Source organism: Protopterus annectens, chromosome 2.part1 (genome assembly GCF_019279795.1).
Source record: "Protopterus annectens isolate FY-2018-M chromosome 2.part1, PAN1.0, whole genome shotgun sequence".
Taxonomy (NCBI): Eukaryota; Metazoa; Chordata; order Ceratodontiformes; family Protopteridae; genus Protopterus; species Protopterus annectens.
In genome coordinates this window covers 1526282911-1526302174 of record NC_056729.1, presented here as the reverse complement: position 1 = coordinate 1526302174, position 19264 = coordinate 1526282911, and the positions used below count along the sequence as shown (strand labels likewise).

The 19264-nt window shown below is 42.3% G+C and overlaps 1 protein-coding gene across 1 annotated transcript in view; it reads left to right on the top strand.

The window, feature by feature from the left end:
• PRXL2B (peroxiredoxin like 2B) overlaps nucleotides 1-19264 on the top strand; it is a 609295-nt gene that overhangs the window by 371428 nt on the left and 218603 nt on the right. Inside the window, exon 6 of the mRNA XM_044062981.1 lies at nucleotides 8401-8476. Coding sequence (XP_043918916.1) covers nucleotides 8401-8476 — 76 coding nt within the window. The remainder of the gene's footprint in view (nucleotides 1-8400; nucleotides 8477-19264) is intronic.

Sequence of the window (19264 nt, the reverse complement as noted above, 5' to 3'; positions counted from 1 at the left end):
GTATGTTTGTGTGTGTATATATAGACATAGATATGTGTGTGTGTATATAAAAACTTTTTTTTTTTTAACCAGAGTAGAACTGATCAAACAGTGACCAATTACAGGTATAGCCCAGGTTACATCATAATGTAACAAAACAATGTACAGTATACAAATATCAGTGATTTACATTTATGAGTAAGCAGAAAAAAAAATCTGACAAACAATATATACATAGAAGATCTAACGGAGCAAATATATGTACGCTTATATAATGGAGAAAAGAAATAATAAACTTAGTGTGTGGGGTAGAAATTGTGGAGATTTGAGCAGCTAGGTTAAGAAAGCTAATGGAGGCCGGAGAGTTTGTTTTTCCAGAAAGTTGAAAACAGCATGCCTGGCTGTATTAAATTTATTGGGAAATTGAGCACTAAACATGATAGTCACATCTAATGATAGTACACATTTGGTAGCAGCAGTAGAGAATTGTTTAGCTGCTTGATTTATTAACTTAATTATATTCATATGTCCGTGTGTGTGTGTGTGTGTGTGTGTGTGTGTGTGTATGTATGTACATCCTAGTTAACACCCCTTTCAGGATTTGTTTTGCTTTCTTGAGTCTAACTGACATCAACTTTGAATTAAGTAGGATAATGGAGAATGCATTAATATATTTTAATATAACATAACTAAGTTAAAGTCATAAGTGAAAGTTTTTTTAAGTCTGTGTATTTAAACCCCTCATTTTTCTCAACTAGTTTTAGTAGATCTCCATAAAGTTAGCCATCCAATTCATCATGAACTTAATTTATGGTTTCATTGCCTTGGTAGAGCAAGTAATAGCTTATATCTCAAAGTTTCACCATAGGTTCATAGGTTAGTACTAGGCTATTGGGCCTAGGGCCTATACAAGCCTAGCCATAACAATTCCCTGGCTATTTCTTCCCACAATATTTGCTTCCATGCACCCCTATCTAGCAGGGAGAATGACATGATCCCCAGGGTGAATTTCCTATCTCCCATCCAATTGTCAAGGTTCCTTTTGAAGAAGGCCAAAGAGACGCTCTGCTTGACATGTATGGGCAGCCTATTCCAGAGTCTGGGGAGTCTCTGGGTCAGGAACCTATCCTTCCAGCATGTTTTGTTCATTGTGATGACAAGGTTTAGATCCCTGGACCGTGTAGCTCTGAGGAATTGGGATTTTTTTTTAAGTGTAGCATGTCCAACAGCTCTGGGATTTACATGGTCTTGTATGTTAAGCAGAGATCGGCTCTGAGTAGACGATATGCGACAGAGTATAGCTGGAGTTCTTTTTAGACTGTCAGTATAGGGCATTTGCTTTAGGCATGTGATTCTTTTAGTGAGGTATTTCTGTGGCCTTTCCAGTTGTTGCAGATGTCTTGAGAGGTACATACCAAACGGGGCATTGTACTCTATAATGGGTCTAATGAGGGATGAGTACAGTGGGACAATGACCTCCTTTTTTCTGGATGAAAAACCCTTAGTGATGAGATGTGCCACATAGAAGGATTTCCTGACTGTTGTGGCAATGTGGTTATCGAAGTTGAGACCACTGTCCACCTGTGTCTCTAAGTCTCTTATCACACTTTTGGTGTTTAGTGTACTGCCACCTATGTGGTAATTCACGGGTACATGTTTTTCCCAAAGGGGATAACTATACATTTCTTGGTATTGAGCATAAGCCCATGGCTCTGGCACCAAGCATCTGTTTCTGTAAGGCCCTTTTGTAGAATATCCACATAATTTGGGGATTCAGTAATGGCTCCCAATTTGCAGTCATCAGCGAACTTTGTTAGCCAGAGTCCCTTAGTTTTGGGCTGTACTTCAGAGAAGTAGATGCCAAACAAGAGTGGTCCCAGGACTGAACCCTGAGGTACTCCACTTGTCTGGAGCCGGATTTGGAGTCTTCTACTTTTACAGTGTGGGTTCTGTCAGTAAGCCAGTTGGCAACCCATCGAGTGAAGTAGGAGTTAATGCCCAGCTTAGAAAGTTTATCTGTTATTCCAGAGTGGGGGATGGTGTCAAAGGCCTTGGCGAGGTCCAGATAGGCTGTGTGGACCGTCTTAGCCTTCTCCACAGCTCTGGAGACCGATTCAAAGAAGTCAGTCTGGTTCAGGAGACAAGATCGACCCTTCACGAACCCAAACTGGGTGGGGTCCAAAGTTTGAAGGTTGCCAGTGTCTTTGTTTATAAGTTCCATGATAATGCATTCCATGACCTTGCAGATCAGGCTCATCAGACTGAAGGGGCAGTAGTTCACAGGATCCAAGGTGGATCCCCCCTTGTGGAGTGGGATAACTGTAGCTGTGCGCCACCCAGTGGGCACGAAGCCTGAGGTGAGGCTATGATTAAACATGACACTTAAGTGAGGTGCCAGTTTAATTTGTAGTTCATGTAGTACACAGCCCGGGATGTTGTCTGGTCCCATGGATGCTGTATTCTTAGCTTTGGAGAGTACGGTTTTTACCTGTGTGCCCATTATTACTGGAATTTGGCAATCTTTTGGTATTGAGATGGGCCCTTTAGGGGGTGAAGTTGGCACTGAATCGATCTGCCAGGATATTGGCAATATCCTTGGGATCAGTATATTTAATGCCATTCTGTTGTAGCTCAGAGCAGATCTGAGCATTGCCATTTAGATTCTTGGCATAGCTATAGAATGCCTTGTGGTTGTCTTTGGAATCTTTGGCAATTTTATTTTCCTAACTAGCTTTGGAGGATTTTGAGGGATCTCAGCTTCTTACTGAGGTTTGTAAGGGAGTTTTTTTGCATCCTGGGATTTTCCTCTTTTCTGCAGCAGTTTTTTCCTTTTGCTGTAAAGTTTGTTTATGGCAGTTCATCAGCCATGGAGATTTCCAGTTTACATTGATTAGGGTCCATCCTGGATATTAAGGTCCTCTCCATGTATAGAAATGTAGCCCCTCCCATCTAAATAATGGCACTTTCTCTTGCATTTTAACTTCAAAAATAGGAAACAGAGTCCGTCATTAGAGGACAAACTCTATATCATACAAAGCTGCTCATTTGCACTCTTCAAAAAAATATTGATGATTGGATGGGAAATAGGAAATTCACCTCGGGGATCACTTTGTGGCTCTGCTGGACGGTGGCACAGGAAAATAATTTTCTTGGGTGGCAAAAGCCAGGGTACCTTTTTGGCTAGGCTTGTATCTAGGGCCGGTAGCCTAGTACCTACCTATGAAACCTATAATATTATCCATTCTAGCAATTAGACAATGCATCATAGAGCACACAGTAGTGTTTTTAAAATCCTTCTACACACAGATTTTTGTATGGATCAGATAACTAGAGTTTCTATGGTATTGCATTGGGACGAAACAGCTAGGCTTGAAATGACCTCCGGGTCGATAGTCTAGTAATCTCCTATGATCCTTGTAAGCCAGGCATAGATCACCCATCAGTAGCCTGTTGGAGACTGTATATAGGTAAGGCTTTGATGTTGTCTATGTATTCCATGTGCTTTACATAGCTGGCTTCAAAAACAGTTGTTACATTTTCTTTTAATAACTAACTAATATACATTTGTGAATATTCTTAAACCATTTATATCAATTTTTAAAAAGTTTTTACTTTCCCTTGTAATTGTCTTACTTGAGTAAGATGCCATTAAAGTTAGATAAATTGAATAGTCTGTCTTTCTTATTGTAATGGTAGTGTCTGAGAACTCCATTTGTTGCAAGAAGTCAACTCTGATGTATTTAAGAATCTACTTTGTTAGTATGAAGACATAAAAAACTGAGAAGATGCAGTTCTTTTGGTAATTTACAGCAACATCAGTTTTACTTAAAGAAATATAGCCGCATTAATACTTATAAGCCTCTTTTTCTGGCCCTTATAGATTTACAAGGTCTTTGTTTCTCTGAGCAGTACATCTTGCAAAAATCCTTCCAATTCTGATGCATATTAATCAGCGTGGATTTGTTAAGGAGAGGCTAAACCAAGACTACGTCAAGAGAGCTTCATCTGTATTATCTAAAGCACATTTGTTTATAGATTTCATAGGCTAATGACCCAGGGGGCCTTCCTAAGCCAAGTTTTTCCAAAATAATAATGACATCCTGTATCCAAATAGGGCATTGAGGACCAGGCATTTTTATACTTCCTCATTCCATAAAGGACATGGATGTCAGGCTCAGTGTAAATCAATTATTTCCCATCTACTGGTCTAGGTTGCACCTGAATTGGGTAATAGACAACTCGGCTTCACATGGATGGTAAGCCTGTTCCATAGGAGGGGCAGTCTCCAGGACAAATCTGTCTCTCCAACATGTTCAGTTTGTCACCAACAAAATCCAGGTCCCAGACCTTGTATTTCTGGTACTGTTTTACTTACAAATATGCAGGAGATTCTAAAGTGTGGGGTTTGTGGATGCCTTGCAAGTCCGGCATAGACCACACCTCAGCTAAATATAAGAGACTTGGTAGAAGCAAAGGGCTGTAAGGCAGCCTGCATGAGGCAGGTTTGTTGCACCTTGTATTCTTTTTTTGTAAGGAACTTCTGTGGTCGCTCTTGTTGTTTATGCCTGGTCAGGTGCATACTGAAGGGAGCATTGTACTCTGATCTGTTACGGGCAGAGTACAGTGGGATAATGACCTGTTTGGGCCTAAATGTCATGTCTTTACTAAGTTGTGCAACATAAAAGTGTTTCTTTACTACTGTGGCTGCATGGTGGTCAAAGTTAAGGCTACTATCTACATGCTTACCCAGATCCCTGACCACTGTGTCAACTCTTAGGGACATATTATGAACATGGTAATCAGCCAGGATGGTTAAATTCCCAAAGGATACAATAATGCATTTCTTAGATTGAGTTTGAGACCATGGCTTTGGCACCATTTGTTAGTCAGAGATGGGCCTTCTTAAAGAATGCTAGCGTCTGTAGTGGAGTTGATGATGACCCCCCTCCCCAGCTTGCAGTCATGTGCAAACGTATTCAGCCATAAACCTTCAGCATTTGCTTCCATTTCAGAGAAGTGGATGCCAGAAAGGAGCAGACCCAGTACTGACCCCTGGGGGAATGTCCTAGTGAAGGTTGCCTTACCTATTTCAACCTCCTGGGTCCTTTCAGTGAGCCAGTTGGCTATTCAGTGAGTGATAAAATGGTTTATACCTAAATTTGTGAGTGTTTCTGTAATGCTTGAATTGGGTATTGTATCAAAAGCTTTGGCCGGTCAAGTTGCACTGTGTGCACAATCTTGCCTTCATCCATTACTTTGGTGACCCTCTCAAAGAAGTCCACCATATTTTATTGGCATGACCTTCCTTTAGCAAAAACCAAAATTTGATGGGTCCAGCGTTTGCAGATTACCTGTGTCCTCATTTCCATGATGATTCTTTCCATTGCCTTACATATGCGGCTGGTCAGACTTATGAGCCTGTAGTTACCCGGATCAATGGTTGGATCTCCTTTGTGCGGGGGAATAACTGTAACCATCCTTGGACACAAAATCTGACTATAGGCTCCAGTTGAAAAGTGATTGAAGTGGACCAGAGTGATCATTTATTAAGCATCCTAGGATGTTATTGGGGCTCATTGATGCAGTGTTAAAAATGTCAGTTCAGCAGAAACTGTTATTGTACAAGATTCATTTTATGATTGTCTTCACATTGCTTTCTTTATCATCCAGAGACCCTGTCATCAGTTCCCAAGAAGACCGACTCTTGACTCTTTGCCCAATCGGAGAGTATGCCTAATTTCTCCAGAAACCAACCAGGGGATGATGACACATTCTCTTAGGATCATTGCCAGTGGGTTACCAGAGTTCCTCTGTCAAACCTGTCAGAGAATTCTAGATGCTAGGCATACTGAATAAAGATGACGTCACAGTTTTTATTTTTATTTATACTTTGTTGACTGGATTAGTCACATTCACGAGAAACCAAAGGTGTTATAATACAGATTAGGAGAAATTTGGTCAAGGTACCAGGAAACTTCCCTGTGTCTTGGGATCCTTTACGCGCACTTGAGCTACCACCAAATCAGGGAGATGAAGCTTTGGTTTAATGTCTCATCCGAAGAATAAATAGGGTCTCACAGGGGTGGGAAATTGTACTAACAACATGGACTCACATTCTCCCAAAAATAAGATCATAATGCACCCTTGCTGTTTTTAAGATGTGCTTATAAAGCATATTTTCAAAGATGCACCTTGCATCTACTTCAGAGGCATTGTGTAATCCCTGTTTGCCAGTACAAAATATAACAGAGTAACTCAGTGGAAAATGTCTCTGTTGTAACTACTCAATAATCAGGACAGATATAATGTACATATTAACATCCACATGTAGATGTATGTATGTATATTTTGCTCAGATTTTTCATGTACTGTATACTTTTATGATGCTCATTTGAGCCCTGGTCATGGCTAAAAAGGATTGCTGGACCAATCCATCTACCTGGTTAATGAATTGCAATTAATAGAATAGATAATAAGAAAGCATTCAGTTCCCTGATAGCCCTCAAGGGTGTGGTTTCAGATGCTGAGGCCCTCAATTTAGCAAAAGGTATGCAGGACATACCCCAAGTATGAGGAGCAGGAGCCTGCTTAGGTGCTGGGCCAACAGCTGGCTCCGTCTTCAAACATGGCTACTTTTGTACTTGTATCTTACTGGACAATTTGGTAGATGTCTTCGAAGTTACTGAGGCTGCCATGAAGCCTTTTCCACTTAACACATTAATTCCAACAAGGCCGAGGCTCTGCATTTGAGTGGAGACAGAACTTATTCCCCTCTGTATCTAATCTCCAAACACACTTCATTTTTTTCTTTTTATAAGGAGTATTATTGGATTCATGAAATATACTTTTACTCTTACACTAACTCTAATAATTTTCTTTTTCTTCCCACAGTGATTAATCACCCTTGTCAGCAATAACTTTCTTAGTCAGAATACTACTACTATACATCAGTGTATGTTTAGCTGTTATATGTCCAACTTAGATGTAAAAAGTGGTGCGTAACTGTACCTGTTGTACTTTTAAATTCTTACTGCATTTGCAATGTAGGTTTTTTGGATTTATTCTGGCTTTTTCCCATATCTGAATTTACTGTGTATTTGAGTCATTATTTCATTTCTATCTTTTGTGCCTGGGCCTGTACGGAATATGGATAATCTGGACCCAGTTGGATTTTCTTAGTAAACAAATGTCAATAAGTAGATAAATAATTTTAGTGCATCACAGCCCTATGGATGGCAGAACTGTGGTCCACCACAGGCTAATCCAGATGTTTCCCCAAGTAAATTCTGTATCGTAATATTAACCCACCTTTGAAGAGACTATCTTTTCCATTCTTGGGATTGTTATATCTGAAGTGCACTTCATGGGTAATGTTTTGGTAGCCATTCCCTCAACCTGCAGGGTTTCAGAGTTGCATGCTGTTGTTTAGATGGTACTGTATTGAGCATCTTGCAGGAATCGTGTACTTAGGATCAGCCTACATTTCTTCCCAAAGGTTTTGCAACTTTTCTAAACCAATCCAATTAGGGGGATAGACTCCTGGATGAGAGAGACAGGGGCCTTCATATATTGTTTTTGCATCACCAGTTTTTACTTGGAGATAGTGACTCAATTCAGGAAGACCCATCAGATTTTTTTTCTCCTTTGCACCAGGTTTGGGGTGGGTAGGTTGGACTGTTACTGAACAGATCTTATCAAACTGGAATCTTATTTTGACTTCTTTGGTAAATGTTTTGTCATCCTTCTGATATTGAAGAGCATGCCACCAAAAGTGATGAGTCTTGGGAATGGTGTGGCATATTATAGTTCTGATAAAAGGCCTTGTGTGTGATTATATTTTTCAGTTTGCTGCGGAACACCTATAATTCTAGCTGCGTAATGCTGGTGCAGCAGTGCATAATGCATAAAACAAGGTACACTGTTCTACATTTTGTAGTATATAGTACTCCCTATACAGATCAGACCATACAGCATTCAAGCACAGAACATACAAGTTCATTATAAGTCTTTTTACATGGGCTGTACTTAGAAATGAACTTCATAGACTGAGCGGTTGTGAGTTGTATACCCCCAAAGGATAACAAATCAATTACCATAATGCACTTGTTCACACCTTCTAATGTCCAGTCCATGCTGAAGTGCTAATCTTTGTTTTTGGAATTGAATTCCCTCACACATCATATGCTAATCCAGTTAGAACATATATGCTTATAGATTGCAGAAAAATGGCCACTATTTACAAAATGCTGCATTTTTCCATATGTAACTTATAGGAAGAGAAGAAATGTTGTGCCTTTCTTCTGTGGCATCTGTGTGTTGATCCGTATTAGTGACACTGACCTGATGAGAACTGTCCAAATGTAGTTCTGTTTTTATACATCACTGAATGGTTAATATCTAACATTTTTTCAATATTTGCAGGCCAGTGCAGATGGCATCCAGGGAAACTTTTCTGGAGATCTGATGCAGAGTGGAGGAATGCTAATCGTGAGTCAAGGTGAAGTGTTTATTCATTTTTAATGCACTATTTATGCATTGTTGCTGCCATTCTTTATTCAAATTACAATTTTGTAAGTGCCATAGCAACTTGTTTTAATAGCCAAGGTGCACAGTACTTAAAAGGTAGAACCTCCCCATGACAGATCCCATTCTTGTAAGCTGAGAGAGTTGGTTAGTTTGTAATCTGTATGCCTAACTATAGAGTCACCTATGACTAAAACATTTGTGTGTGTAGAAACAGACTTAGTTCATAGGTTCATAGATTTTTTTTTTTAGGTTCATAGATTAGTACTAAGCTAAATGCCCTTGCGAGCCATTTTAAGCTTAGCCAATTATCCCTTGTGAGACTCAAACCCTGCACCTTGTGTTTGTAAGGTAAACACCTTAACCATTAGGCCACCCACCCAACCTAGTAGGCCTTATGGTAACCGTTTTTTGTTGAGCTGTTTGGAACTGCAGTTATGGGTGAGTGGAGAAAGAATAGGTATTGCCTCTGTGCTGGAGGCTGGAATTGACGTGCTGTTTTGGAGATGCAGTGCTTAGTGAAAGTGTCATGATGTTAGAGGCTTGCCTACATATTTCTTAAAAATTTACATCTCTTGTAGGTTGCACTATCAAATTAGTGGAGGTAGTAAACAGTCAGTAAGATTATTGGTAGTTGTTACACTGTCTTAGAATACCTAATGTGATCAGACTGGCCACAGATGGGGTGAAGAGAGACTGTTAGGCCATGTTACCAGAGGTTGAAGGACTAGGGCTGATCGTAGAACTTAAGGGTTGGAGAGAGACTACTGTAGTAGACAATACAGATTTATAAGCGCTCACACCCTCTCATACTCTCACACTCTCACACTCACTCACAGTCACTCCCACTCACGCTCTCTCTCATTCTCTCTCATTCTCTCTCATTCTCTCTCATTCTCTCTCTCTCATTCTCTCTCATTCTCTCTCATTCTCTCTCTCTCTCTCTCTCTCACTCTCTCTCTCTCTCTCTCTCTCTCTCACTCACTCTCTCTCTCTCTCTCTCTCTCTCTCTCACTCTCTCTCACTCTCTCACTCTCTCTCACTCTCTCTCTCTCTCACTCTCTCTCTCTCTCTCTCACTCTCTCTCTCTCTCTCACTCTCTCTCACTCTCTCTCTCTCTCTCTCTCTCTCTCTCTCTCACTCTCTCTCTCTCTCTCTCACTCTCTCTCTCTCTCTCTCACTCTCTCTCACTCTCTCTCACTCTCTCTCACTCTCTCTCACTCTCTCTCTCTCTCTCATATATACATTTGAGTTAATTTCTTAAAGGTTTAGTTTTGGATCTGGTTAATTGGAATACATGCTTGTTTACTGAGTGAAGGCATTTACAGGATGTATATTGCTGGATAAGATGGGCTAGGCCTGGGCATTTTTTTGGGGGGTAAGTAAGGGTATGAGTGTTAATAAGTTGAGAGAAGGTAAGATGGTGTGAGAGTTCTGTCTGGTGAAGTAGTTTTAGGACTTAGCAGTGATATGAGGCCTGTGAGGCAGACTTTGTGATGGCACTGCTCAAGCAAGTGAGATTGGAAAAATTGTATGTTGATGAGGATTTGAGCTCCCAGAGAAGGGTTAGAAGAATGTAGGTAGAAGCAGTAAATTTTTTTTTTGCAGCATCAGATGTTCTTCATGTTTCACTGTTGCAGTCATTACATTTGGGTAATCTGCTGGCAGGTTGCCCTCAGTCGGCCTGATTAACAAAGTCTTGGGTCCTGCGTCGGTTGCTGTCCCTTCTTCCATGACGTCAGGTCATCAGGGGTATATAACATGCAGCTGACACCATTGCATCAGTCTTTCTTGCTGCGCGGTGCCGAAAGCAGAAGCAGTTCGCAAGTGCCGGTCGGCCGACCCCTGAAATTTTCGGCTTCGAGTTTCAGAACTGAAGTCTTCAACTAAAAGCTAAGTACCCCGTTGGGGAAACTTTTTCTTGCTCCATACCGATGTCAGTAAAAGTTAATAATTGCATTACTTGTGGGAAGCAAATGCCTCAAGGATTTTCATTTGTACTGTATTCCTTGCCTAGGCCCCGATCATAACGTACCTTGTTGTCAGTTTTGTGCTAGATTTAATCAACGCACTATTAAACGTCGGTATATTTTTGTTTCTAAATATTTTGGCTCACGATTTAGAAATGACGTCTGTTAGCAATCAGACTACCGGAATACCTAAAAAAACGCAAAGAAAAAGACAGACAGGCCGTCAAGGTCCACAACTGACGACAAAGCTTCTCCTAAGCCACTCGCTAGTTCGGTACTCAGTGAGGTGCTTTTCCAGTACCTGATGCCCGCTACTTTTGATTCGCAGGCCTCTACTGACACCCATTCAGAGTCCAGTACGCCGCGAGATGCTTTAAGTATTGAACCCGCGGATGTCTCTACCTTAGATGGGTCCATAGCCACTGTGCAGGCACTGGCTTCTGAGGGTGTTTTCAGGTCTAAAGATTTGTATATTAAACCGACGCCAACTTCAAAACTAAGGCCAAAATCTACTTCTGTGTCTAAAAAATGTGCAGGCCCCTATGCCTAAAAAGCAAATGATTAAAATGGCTGAAGATTTAATTACCTTCATCAGGGGTAGACAACCCCCTCCTACTAAGAGGCCTAGACAAGACACTGATTATGACTCTTCTGATCAGGATTCTATTTCTTCTGATTCTTCTACTGAACAGGATTTATCTATACCTACTTATGAGGACTCTGACTCAGAGGATTCCATTTCTTCTGCTTCTCCCCCTGAGGATTTCTCTTTTGGATAAACTTTACATACCTTAAGGGGACATTTCCACTGGGAAAGTCAGGATTTCTCTGAATCTAAAAAGAGACTTAGGGATTTTCTTCTTCTCTGCCTGCATAGACATTTGGCAATACCTCCTGTTCTAGACATTGTTGATGTTTTTTCAGAATCTAGTCTGACTCCTGATTCTCTGCCTCCGGCTCCTAGTAAGCCAGACAGATACTACAGGGTTTCTGACTCTCTCAAATTCCTTTTCAAATATCCTACTGCTGATCCTGAAACCATTTCTCAGGGTCCCAAGGGCATTAAGGCCTCTACTGCTAAAAATCCTACCCTTTCTGATAGAGATTCCAGGGCGCTAGATAGATGGGGTAAGAAGGTTTACACGTCTGCAACCTTGGCAATCAGGGCTTTAAACTGTCAATTTCATATGCTTAAATATCAGCAGCATATCATGGGACTATTTAAACAGAAAATGATGTTAATCTCTGACTGTGTGGAAAATAAAGATTTGCAGGATTTATTACATTCAGTAGAGCAAGCTGGAAAACATACTTTGCAATGTGGTTTTGATTCTTTGGAGGCCTCTTGCAGGACTGCTGTAACTGGATCTGTGCTGAAAGGCATGCTTGGCTCAATGAGCAAACTCTGCCTGACCATGTTAAAGCAAAATTGTTGGATGCTCCTTTACAACAGGACAGTCTCTTTGGTAATAAGGCTGAAGAAGTGTTAAAAAGATGGAAGATAAAGCTAAATCTATGCAAACTGTGAAAGATTTCTTACAAGTGCAACCTCCAAGATTTAGTAGGCACTGGCCTACTAAGAACTTTTTTTTCCCAGTCCCCTCGAGAGCTACTCAAGTCAAATCAAGACATTCCAAAGGCTCCAGGTTTCAGTCACAAGGAACTTTAAGAACAAAACAATGGGGTGCCTCCACCTCCAAATCTGGAAAAAACAAGGCACCTCCCTATGGTAAACAGTCTCAATGACTTCCCTCTACAATTACCTTTTAGCCGCCCCTTTGGGGGGAAAGCTGGCACTTCATACACTAAACTGGCAACTTATTACCCGGGACAAATGGGTTTTATGTATAGTATCCCAGGGATACAGATTTCATTTCCACACATTGCCAATCCCAAACGGATGGCCAGAACTGCCCTCAAATCAGCGGGCAGAGGCCCAGAATCAAGTTCTGTCCCTCATGAACATGGGGGCTATTCAACGAGTGCCAGAAGAGGAAAAGGGACAAGGTTTCTATTCAAGACTTTTCCTGGTATCCAGAAAAGACAAATCATGGCGTCCAATTCTGGACTTATACACACTAAACACATTTCTGTACATTCCAAAATTCAAGATGCTGACTCTTCAACAGTTACTACCTATGCTAGGCAAAGATGTCTGGTTGGCAACTCTAGACTTAAAAGAGGAACCTAGAAACCTGCATATCCCAATCAGGGAATCTTGCAGAAGATACCTCCGCTTCAAAGCAGGCTAATTGCATTACCAGTTCTCTGCACTGCCCTTTGGCTCATCTACTGTGTACAGTTCACACTTCACAAAGTGCCTGGCTCCAGTAATTGCATTTTGCAGGCAAAGAAATATTCAGATATATCCATACCTGGACGATTGTCTAATTCAGGCAGAAAACAAGGTCATTCTTCTAAAACATCTGGCTTTTGTAAAAAGGGTTCTAACTTGTCTAGGGTACACCATAAACGAAAAGAAATGACAACTGGTACCCTCTCAAAAAATTACATTCCTGGGTGCAAGCTTGAATACAACTGCCCAGATGACTTTCCTTACGCCAGAAAAGCAAATTCATTTGTGATTTACTTCAAACTGGTGGTCACAAAAACCCTGCTATCTGCAAGACAAATTCTGCAAGCCTTGGGGTTTATGGCCTCCTACATTCTTCTAATTCCATATTCAAGACTGCATATGAGGAAACTTCAGTGGTACTTAAAAAGTTTATGGAGTCAATATTGTCACAGCCTAGAAACAATGATTCCTATCATACCTTGCCTGCACCTAGAGTTCCTATGGTGGGCAGAGGCCTGCCACCAAAACAAGGGACTGCCATTCACTCCACCACCTGCTGCCCAAACCCTAACTACAGATGCATCAGATTATGCATGTGGGGCTCATCTGGCAGGGAAGTGCATTCAGGGCAAATGGAGCCCAAATCAAATGCACCTTCATATCAACCAGAAAGAGATGCTGGCTGTACAGAATGCACTGACAGCCTTCAAGGACTACCTTCATCCAGGACAACTAATGGTAAAGACTGACAACACCACAGTTATGTGGTACATAAACAAGCAGCGGGTACACATTCCTACCCCCCTTTGCAGACTAGCCATGGCATTGTGGAACAAAGCCTTGAGCTACCAAGTACAACTACAAGCTCGATTCCTGCCAGGAAAGCTGAATATTTTGGCAGACGAACTAAGCAGAAATCTCATGGACCCACATGAATGGAAACTGGAACCACAAGTTTTTAACATGTTGACACGTAGTTGGGGGAGCCCAGACATAGATCTTTTTGCATCACCCCAGAACTACCAGTTGAAAAAATTTTGCACAAGAACTCCTCACAAAAAAAAAGCCTGGAAAATGGATGCTCTGTCCTTCAGCTGGAAAAACCTAAACTCCTCACAAAAAAAAAAGCCTGGAAAATGGATGCTCTGTCCTTCAGCTGGAAAAACCTATCAGTCTATGCCTTTCCCCCTCTGCCTCTTCTCTCCAAAGTTCTACTAAAAGTCAAACAGGACAAACAAAAATTATTCTGATTGCTCCAGACTGGCCACGTCAACACTAGTACCCACTCCTGCGCAGTGTATCACAAATTTCTCCATGGCACCTGCCTCAGACACCTTCCTTACTGTCTCAGCAGGAGAACCAAGTTCTGCACCCTCGGCTCCAAACATTGAATCTTGCAGCTTGGCTAATCATTTAAATTCCCCCTTAGCATCCCTCAGCAAACCTGTGATGGATGTCATTTTGGAGGCGAGAAGACCTAGTACTAGAAAATCTAATGCTGACAAATGAAAAAGATTCTGTGCCTGGAATCATTCTCAAGGGATGAGCACATCAGCGCCCAATTTACCTCAGGTTTTGCAATATGGGGTATTGGGAGGGTGGCCTAATGGTTAAGGTATTTGCCTTACAAACACATAGTGCAGGGTTTGAGTCTCAGAAGGGATTATTGGCTAAGCTTAAAAAATGGCTCGCAAGGGCAGTTAGCTTAGTACTAATCTATGAACCTATGAATCTAATCTATGAACCAATACGTAACTGAGATGCTTCACCAAGGGCCTGTCTTTTTCCTCCATTAAAATGCATGCCTCAGCCATTTCAGCTCATTACAACACAGAACCCCCCTCTTCTCTCATCCTCTGCTAAAGTAGTATCTCAGAGGGGCCAAAAACTTGAGACCACCCAGGAGAGCTCCAACCCCTGCCTGGGACCGTAACTTTGTATTGGAGAAACTCACTCTACCTCCTTTCGAGCCAGCTGCTACTGCAGACTTAAAATTTATTTCCTGGAAAACAGCCTTCCTTTTAGCAATCACTTCAGCTGGAAGGATATCTGAATTACAGGCCCTTATGGCAGTGGAGCCTTTCATCATCTTTCATGCGGACAGGTTGTCACTCAGGACCAATCCATCCTTCATGCCCAAGGTGGTATTCAGTGTGGCTCTTAATCAGTCCATTCATTTGCCAACTTTCTTTCCCAATCCACAGAACAAGGGGGAGCGGGATTCTGCATTCATTGGATGTACACAGACAACATAGATTCTACTTGGATAGGACTAGATCTTGAAGAAAATCTGAACTGCTGTTAGCATTTGCTGCAGGGGCAGAGGGGAAGGCTATTTCAAAACAAACCATTTCTAAATGGATAAGCCATTGTATTAATTTCTGCTATAAGCACCATGGAAAACCTATCCCCCAGGGGATCAGATCTTATTCCACCAGGGCTGCATCTACTTCTACAGCCTTTCTCAGAGGTGTTCCTACCAGGAATATTCTAGAAGCTGCTACCTGAAGTTCAGTTCATACTTTCACCAAGCATTATCACTTACCAATTTTCTCTAAATCCAGAACTGGCTTTGCCACTGCTGTTTTGCAGGGCCTTATAGCTGGTCCTAATGCTGTATAAATCCATCCACCCAACCATAGCTTTGGGAATCTACCCAAATGTAATGACTGCAACAGTGAAACAAAGAAAATAGTACAGTTGTGTACACTTACCATAAATGTAGATGTTAAAGTGTATTCACTGTTGCAGTCTTGGTTACCCTCCCTCCAGCCCCCTGTTTTTCTCTTACTATGCCTCACTTTCTTTTACTATGCTTAAAAGCCTTTTTGGTGTATTTGCTTTTGTTTGGAAGTATATTTTTGTGTTTTTAATTACTTATATATTTTGCCCCCCATTTGGGGGATATCTGACATTTGGGGTAAGAAAAACTGATGTAATGGTGTTGGCTGCATGTTTTATACCCTCTGACGACCTGACGTCATGGAAGAAGGGACAGCGGCCGACGCAGGACCCAAGACTTTGTTAATCAGGCAGACTGAGGCAACCTGCCAGCAGATTACCCAAATGTAATGACTGCAACAGTGAATACACTTGAACATCTACATTTATCGTAAGTGTACATAACTGTACTTTTCTGGACCAGGTGTATTGATGGGGTATTCTGGATGTGGATCTTTTTGCCTCCCCCCATGAATACAGCTCACAGCCTTCTGCTCCAGGGTACCTCACCCAGAGGCTTGGAAGGCGGATGCTCTCTGTCTCCTGGAAGGGGATGTATGCCTATGCATTCCCCCTTCCCTTTCATACAAAGAGTCTTGCTGAAAATTCAGAAGAAACCACCTCAAATCTTGCTGATGACTAATTATTGGCCAAGACAGCATTGGTGCCCCCTTCTGTTTCACCTAGCCAAGTGCAATCACCACAAGTTACCCCCAGCGAATGGACCTGCTCACACAGGACAAGGGAACACTCTTACACCCCCAACTATCCACATTGAATCTCACATTGTAGGTGATGGGGCATTGATTCCCTTCAGACACCTATACACAGAGGACATGATCCAGGTTATGCAGGAGGCCAGAAAACCAACTACCAGAAAATCTTACCTGTATTAATGGAAGAGGTTTTCCTTATTGTGTCAGAGAAACAACTTAAAACCACTGACAGCAGAGCCCGAAGTGGTCTTGTCTTACCTGTGTGACCTTATGAAGTTTGAACTATCCTATTTCTCCATTAAAATTCATCTGTCTGCCATCACAGCATGCCTGCCCTTGGTACATCTCAGACCCCCAAGGAAGCCCATTTCTCCTCCTTGGGATCTTAACTTTGTCCTACAAAAATTTACACTTCCACCCTCAGAACCAGCCAAAGACTGCACCCTCCAACACTGCACTTGGAAGACTATACTCTTGTAGCCATCACCTTAGCCAGAAGGGTCTTGGAACTCCAGACCCTTTTGGCAGACCATTCCATCACTGTCTTCCACAAGGACAGGGTATGTCTGTGTACTAACCCTATCTTCATGCCTAAAGTGGTTAGTGAGTTGTCCTTGAATCAGACTATCAATCTGCCAAACTTTTTGCTTTCTTCGCAGAGCAAGGCCAGAGAAGACACTTCATTCCCTAGACATTCACAGACCGCTCAAGTATTACTTGCCCAAAATCAAATCCCTCTGCAAATCTGACAGGCTCTTCATCTCTTACCACCCAAGATCTCTGGGTCAACTTGTTTCCAAGCAAACCATATCTTCTTGGATATCTAAAACCATTTCCTTTTGTTACACTAACCATGGTAGGTCTTTCCCAGCCACAGTAAGGGCACACTCCACCAGTGCAGTGTCCTCTTCTGGGGCATTCCTTAAAGGATTGGACACCGTTACTATCTTTGAAGCAGCTACATTGTCCTCCGTTTACACATTCAATAGATACTACAAACTGGACATGGTCTCCAAAGCCAGGGCAAGATTTGCCAGAGCCATCCTTCATGGGTTTATGGAAAGTGCTTCTGGTCCGCCTCCCCTTTCTTAGGACATGAGCTGTTTCACTCTCCTTGATGTCATGAATACAGCAGCATATGAATAGAATGACCTAGTATTGTTGTGTAAGAACTTACCATAACCTTAGATGTCATCCTCTTCTGTATGTATATGATGCTGTGTAGTTTCCCACCCAGCCTTCCCTCTCACTTGCCTGATTCCTGACTTCTGGAGGGCCCACTCCCTAGTCACTGATTCTGGCGGCATTCATTTCTGAAGAAGGTGCATACTGACGTCTGCTTTATACCCAACGTCCATTTACGACTGACATCCAAGAGTGAGGTGCAGAACGTCATGCGCACCACAGTGCTAGCATTTCACTTTTGTATAATGCTGGATGTATGAGAGTTCACCAGCGGCAAACTCCCTGATGTCATAAATACAGCAGCATGTAGAAGAGACATCTAAGGTTATAGTAAGTTCTTACACAACAATACTGTACTATAGCTAGAAGTGGCAGACTGTAGGCTCTAGGTCCTACCAACTTCTGTACTACCTCACCTTCCAGCCCTCCTTTAAGAGTCCACTTTCTATACAACAAACCTTCCTTCTCTGCCTTAATATCACCTGCACAAGGAATATTGGGGACTATAGCTAGAAGTGGCAGATGGTAGGCTGTAGGCTCTACCAACTTCCATACTACCTCACCTTCCAGCCCTCCCTTAGGAGTCCACTTCCTGTACAGTAAACCTTCCTTCTGTGCCTTAATATCACCTAAACAAGGAGCATTAGGGACTACAGCTAGAAGTGGCAGACTGTAAGCTCTAGGCTGTGCCAACTGCCGCACTACTTTGCCTTCTAGTCCACCTCCAGGAGTCTACACTTCATACAACAAACCTTTGTTCCTGTATACAGGCTCCCCTCTTCATTTGACCCTCAGGTGCTTCTTTAGCCATCTCCATATCATGCTTTGCAATGTAGGAGTCTGTAAGAGCCTGTCTCAACTCTACATTTCTGACCCTCCCAAGCTCCCCTTCTGCAGAAAGTATAGTAACTTCTGACAGTTGTGCCTCACTGTCGGTCTGGGTACTATCCCTCCCCTCCATCCTTGCAGTCACTGTGTCCCAGGGACCATCAGTACCTCCCAGCAGATGTGGCTCACTTTCAGACTTACTGCTACAGGATAACTCCTTCCCTGAAATAGCCACCACAATAGTTCCAGCTTCAGGTATGAGATCTGTCTGGCTCTCCCCCGACTACCAGACCTACATGCCTGGCTCCGAGCTTGACTGTGTCACTGCATGCACACATGGCACTGCATCATTACAGTCATCAGGACATCTGCAGGAATATCCTAAGATACACCTAGCTGCTTGCTTCTTTTTCCACCCTCCCAGTCCAGATGAATCCTAGCCAAAGGTGTTTGAAATGGCATCCCTTCCAAAGTTCTGACTGGAGTGGACTGTCCAAGCACATACTGATCCTCTCTAACCATTGCAGGCCTCACAGTGGTTATATCTGAAGCTGTGTCTCTCTCAGCAGTAACCTGTTTACCATCTACTAAGATAGGATATAAATTTTGGTGATAGACTGGCCACCCCTGTTGTTTCCAAAGTTACCACTGGCATTTTTGTCATTACCATTTGCTGGCTCGGTCACCTTTTGTTTCTCACCTTGCCTCAATGGATGTTTGACTGCTATGTGACCCCCCCTGGTTATACTTGAAACATCTAATTCCTAACTGTGTACTTGGAGTTGTTGCTTGGAGTGGTTTAGATTGCCCCCAGTGGGTTCCCTTGTGTCCATGTGCAGCACTGGGTATCCCTTATGCATTGGTGCTTTGCTTGCTAAGTAGAGATCCCCTTTTCTCCCCAATTTCTCTGCAGTGTTGCACTCTGCGTTTGCTAACTAGATTCCCATGTCATCAAGCAAAGTACTGAGGGCTTGTTCCCTCACCAAAAGGTCTGCCAGTCCCTCAAAAGCGGTGATCTGATACCCACACACCCACCTGTGAAAGTA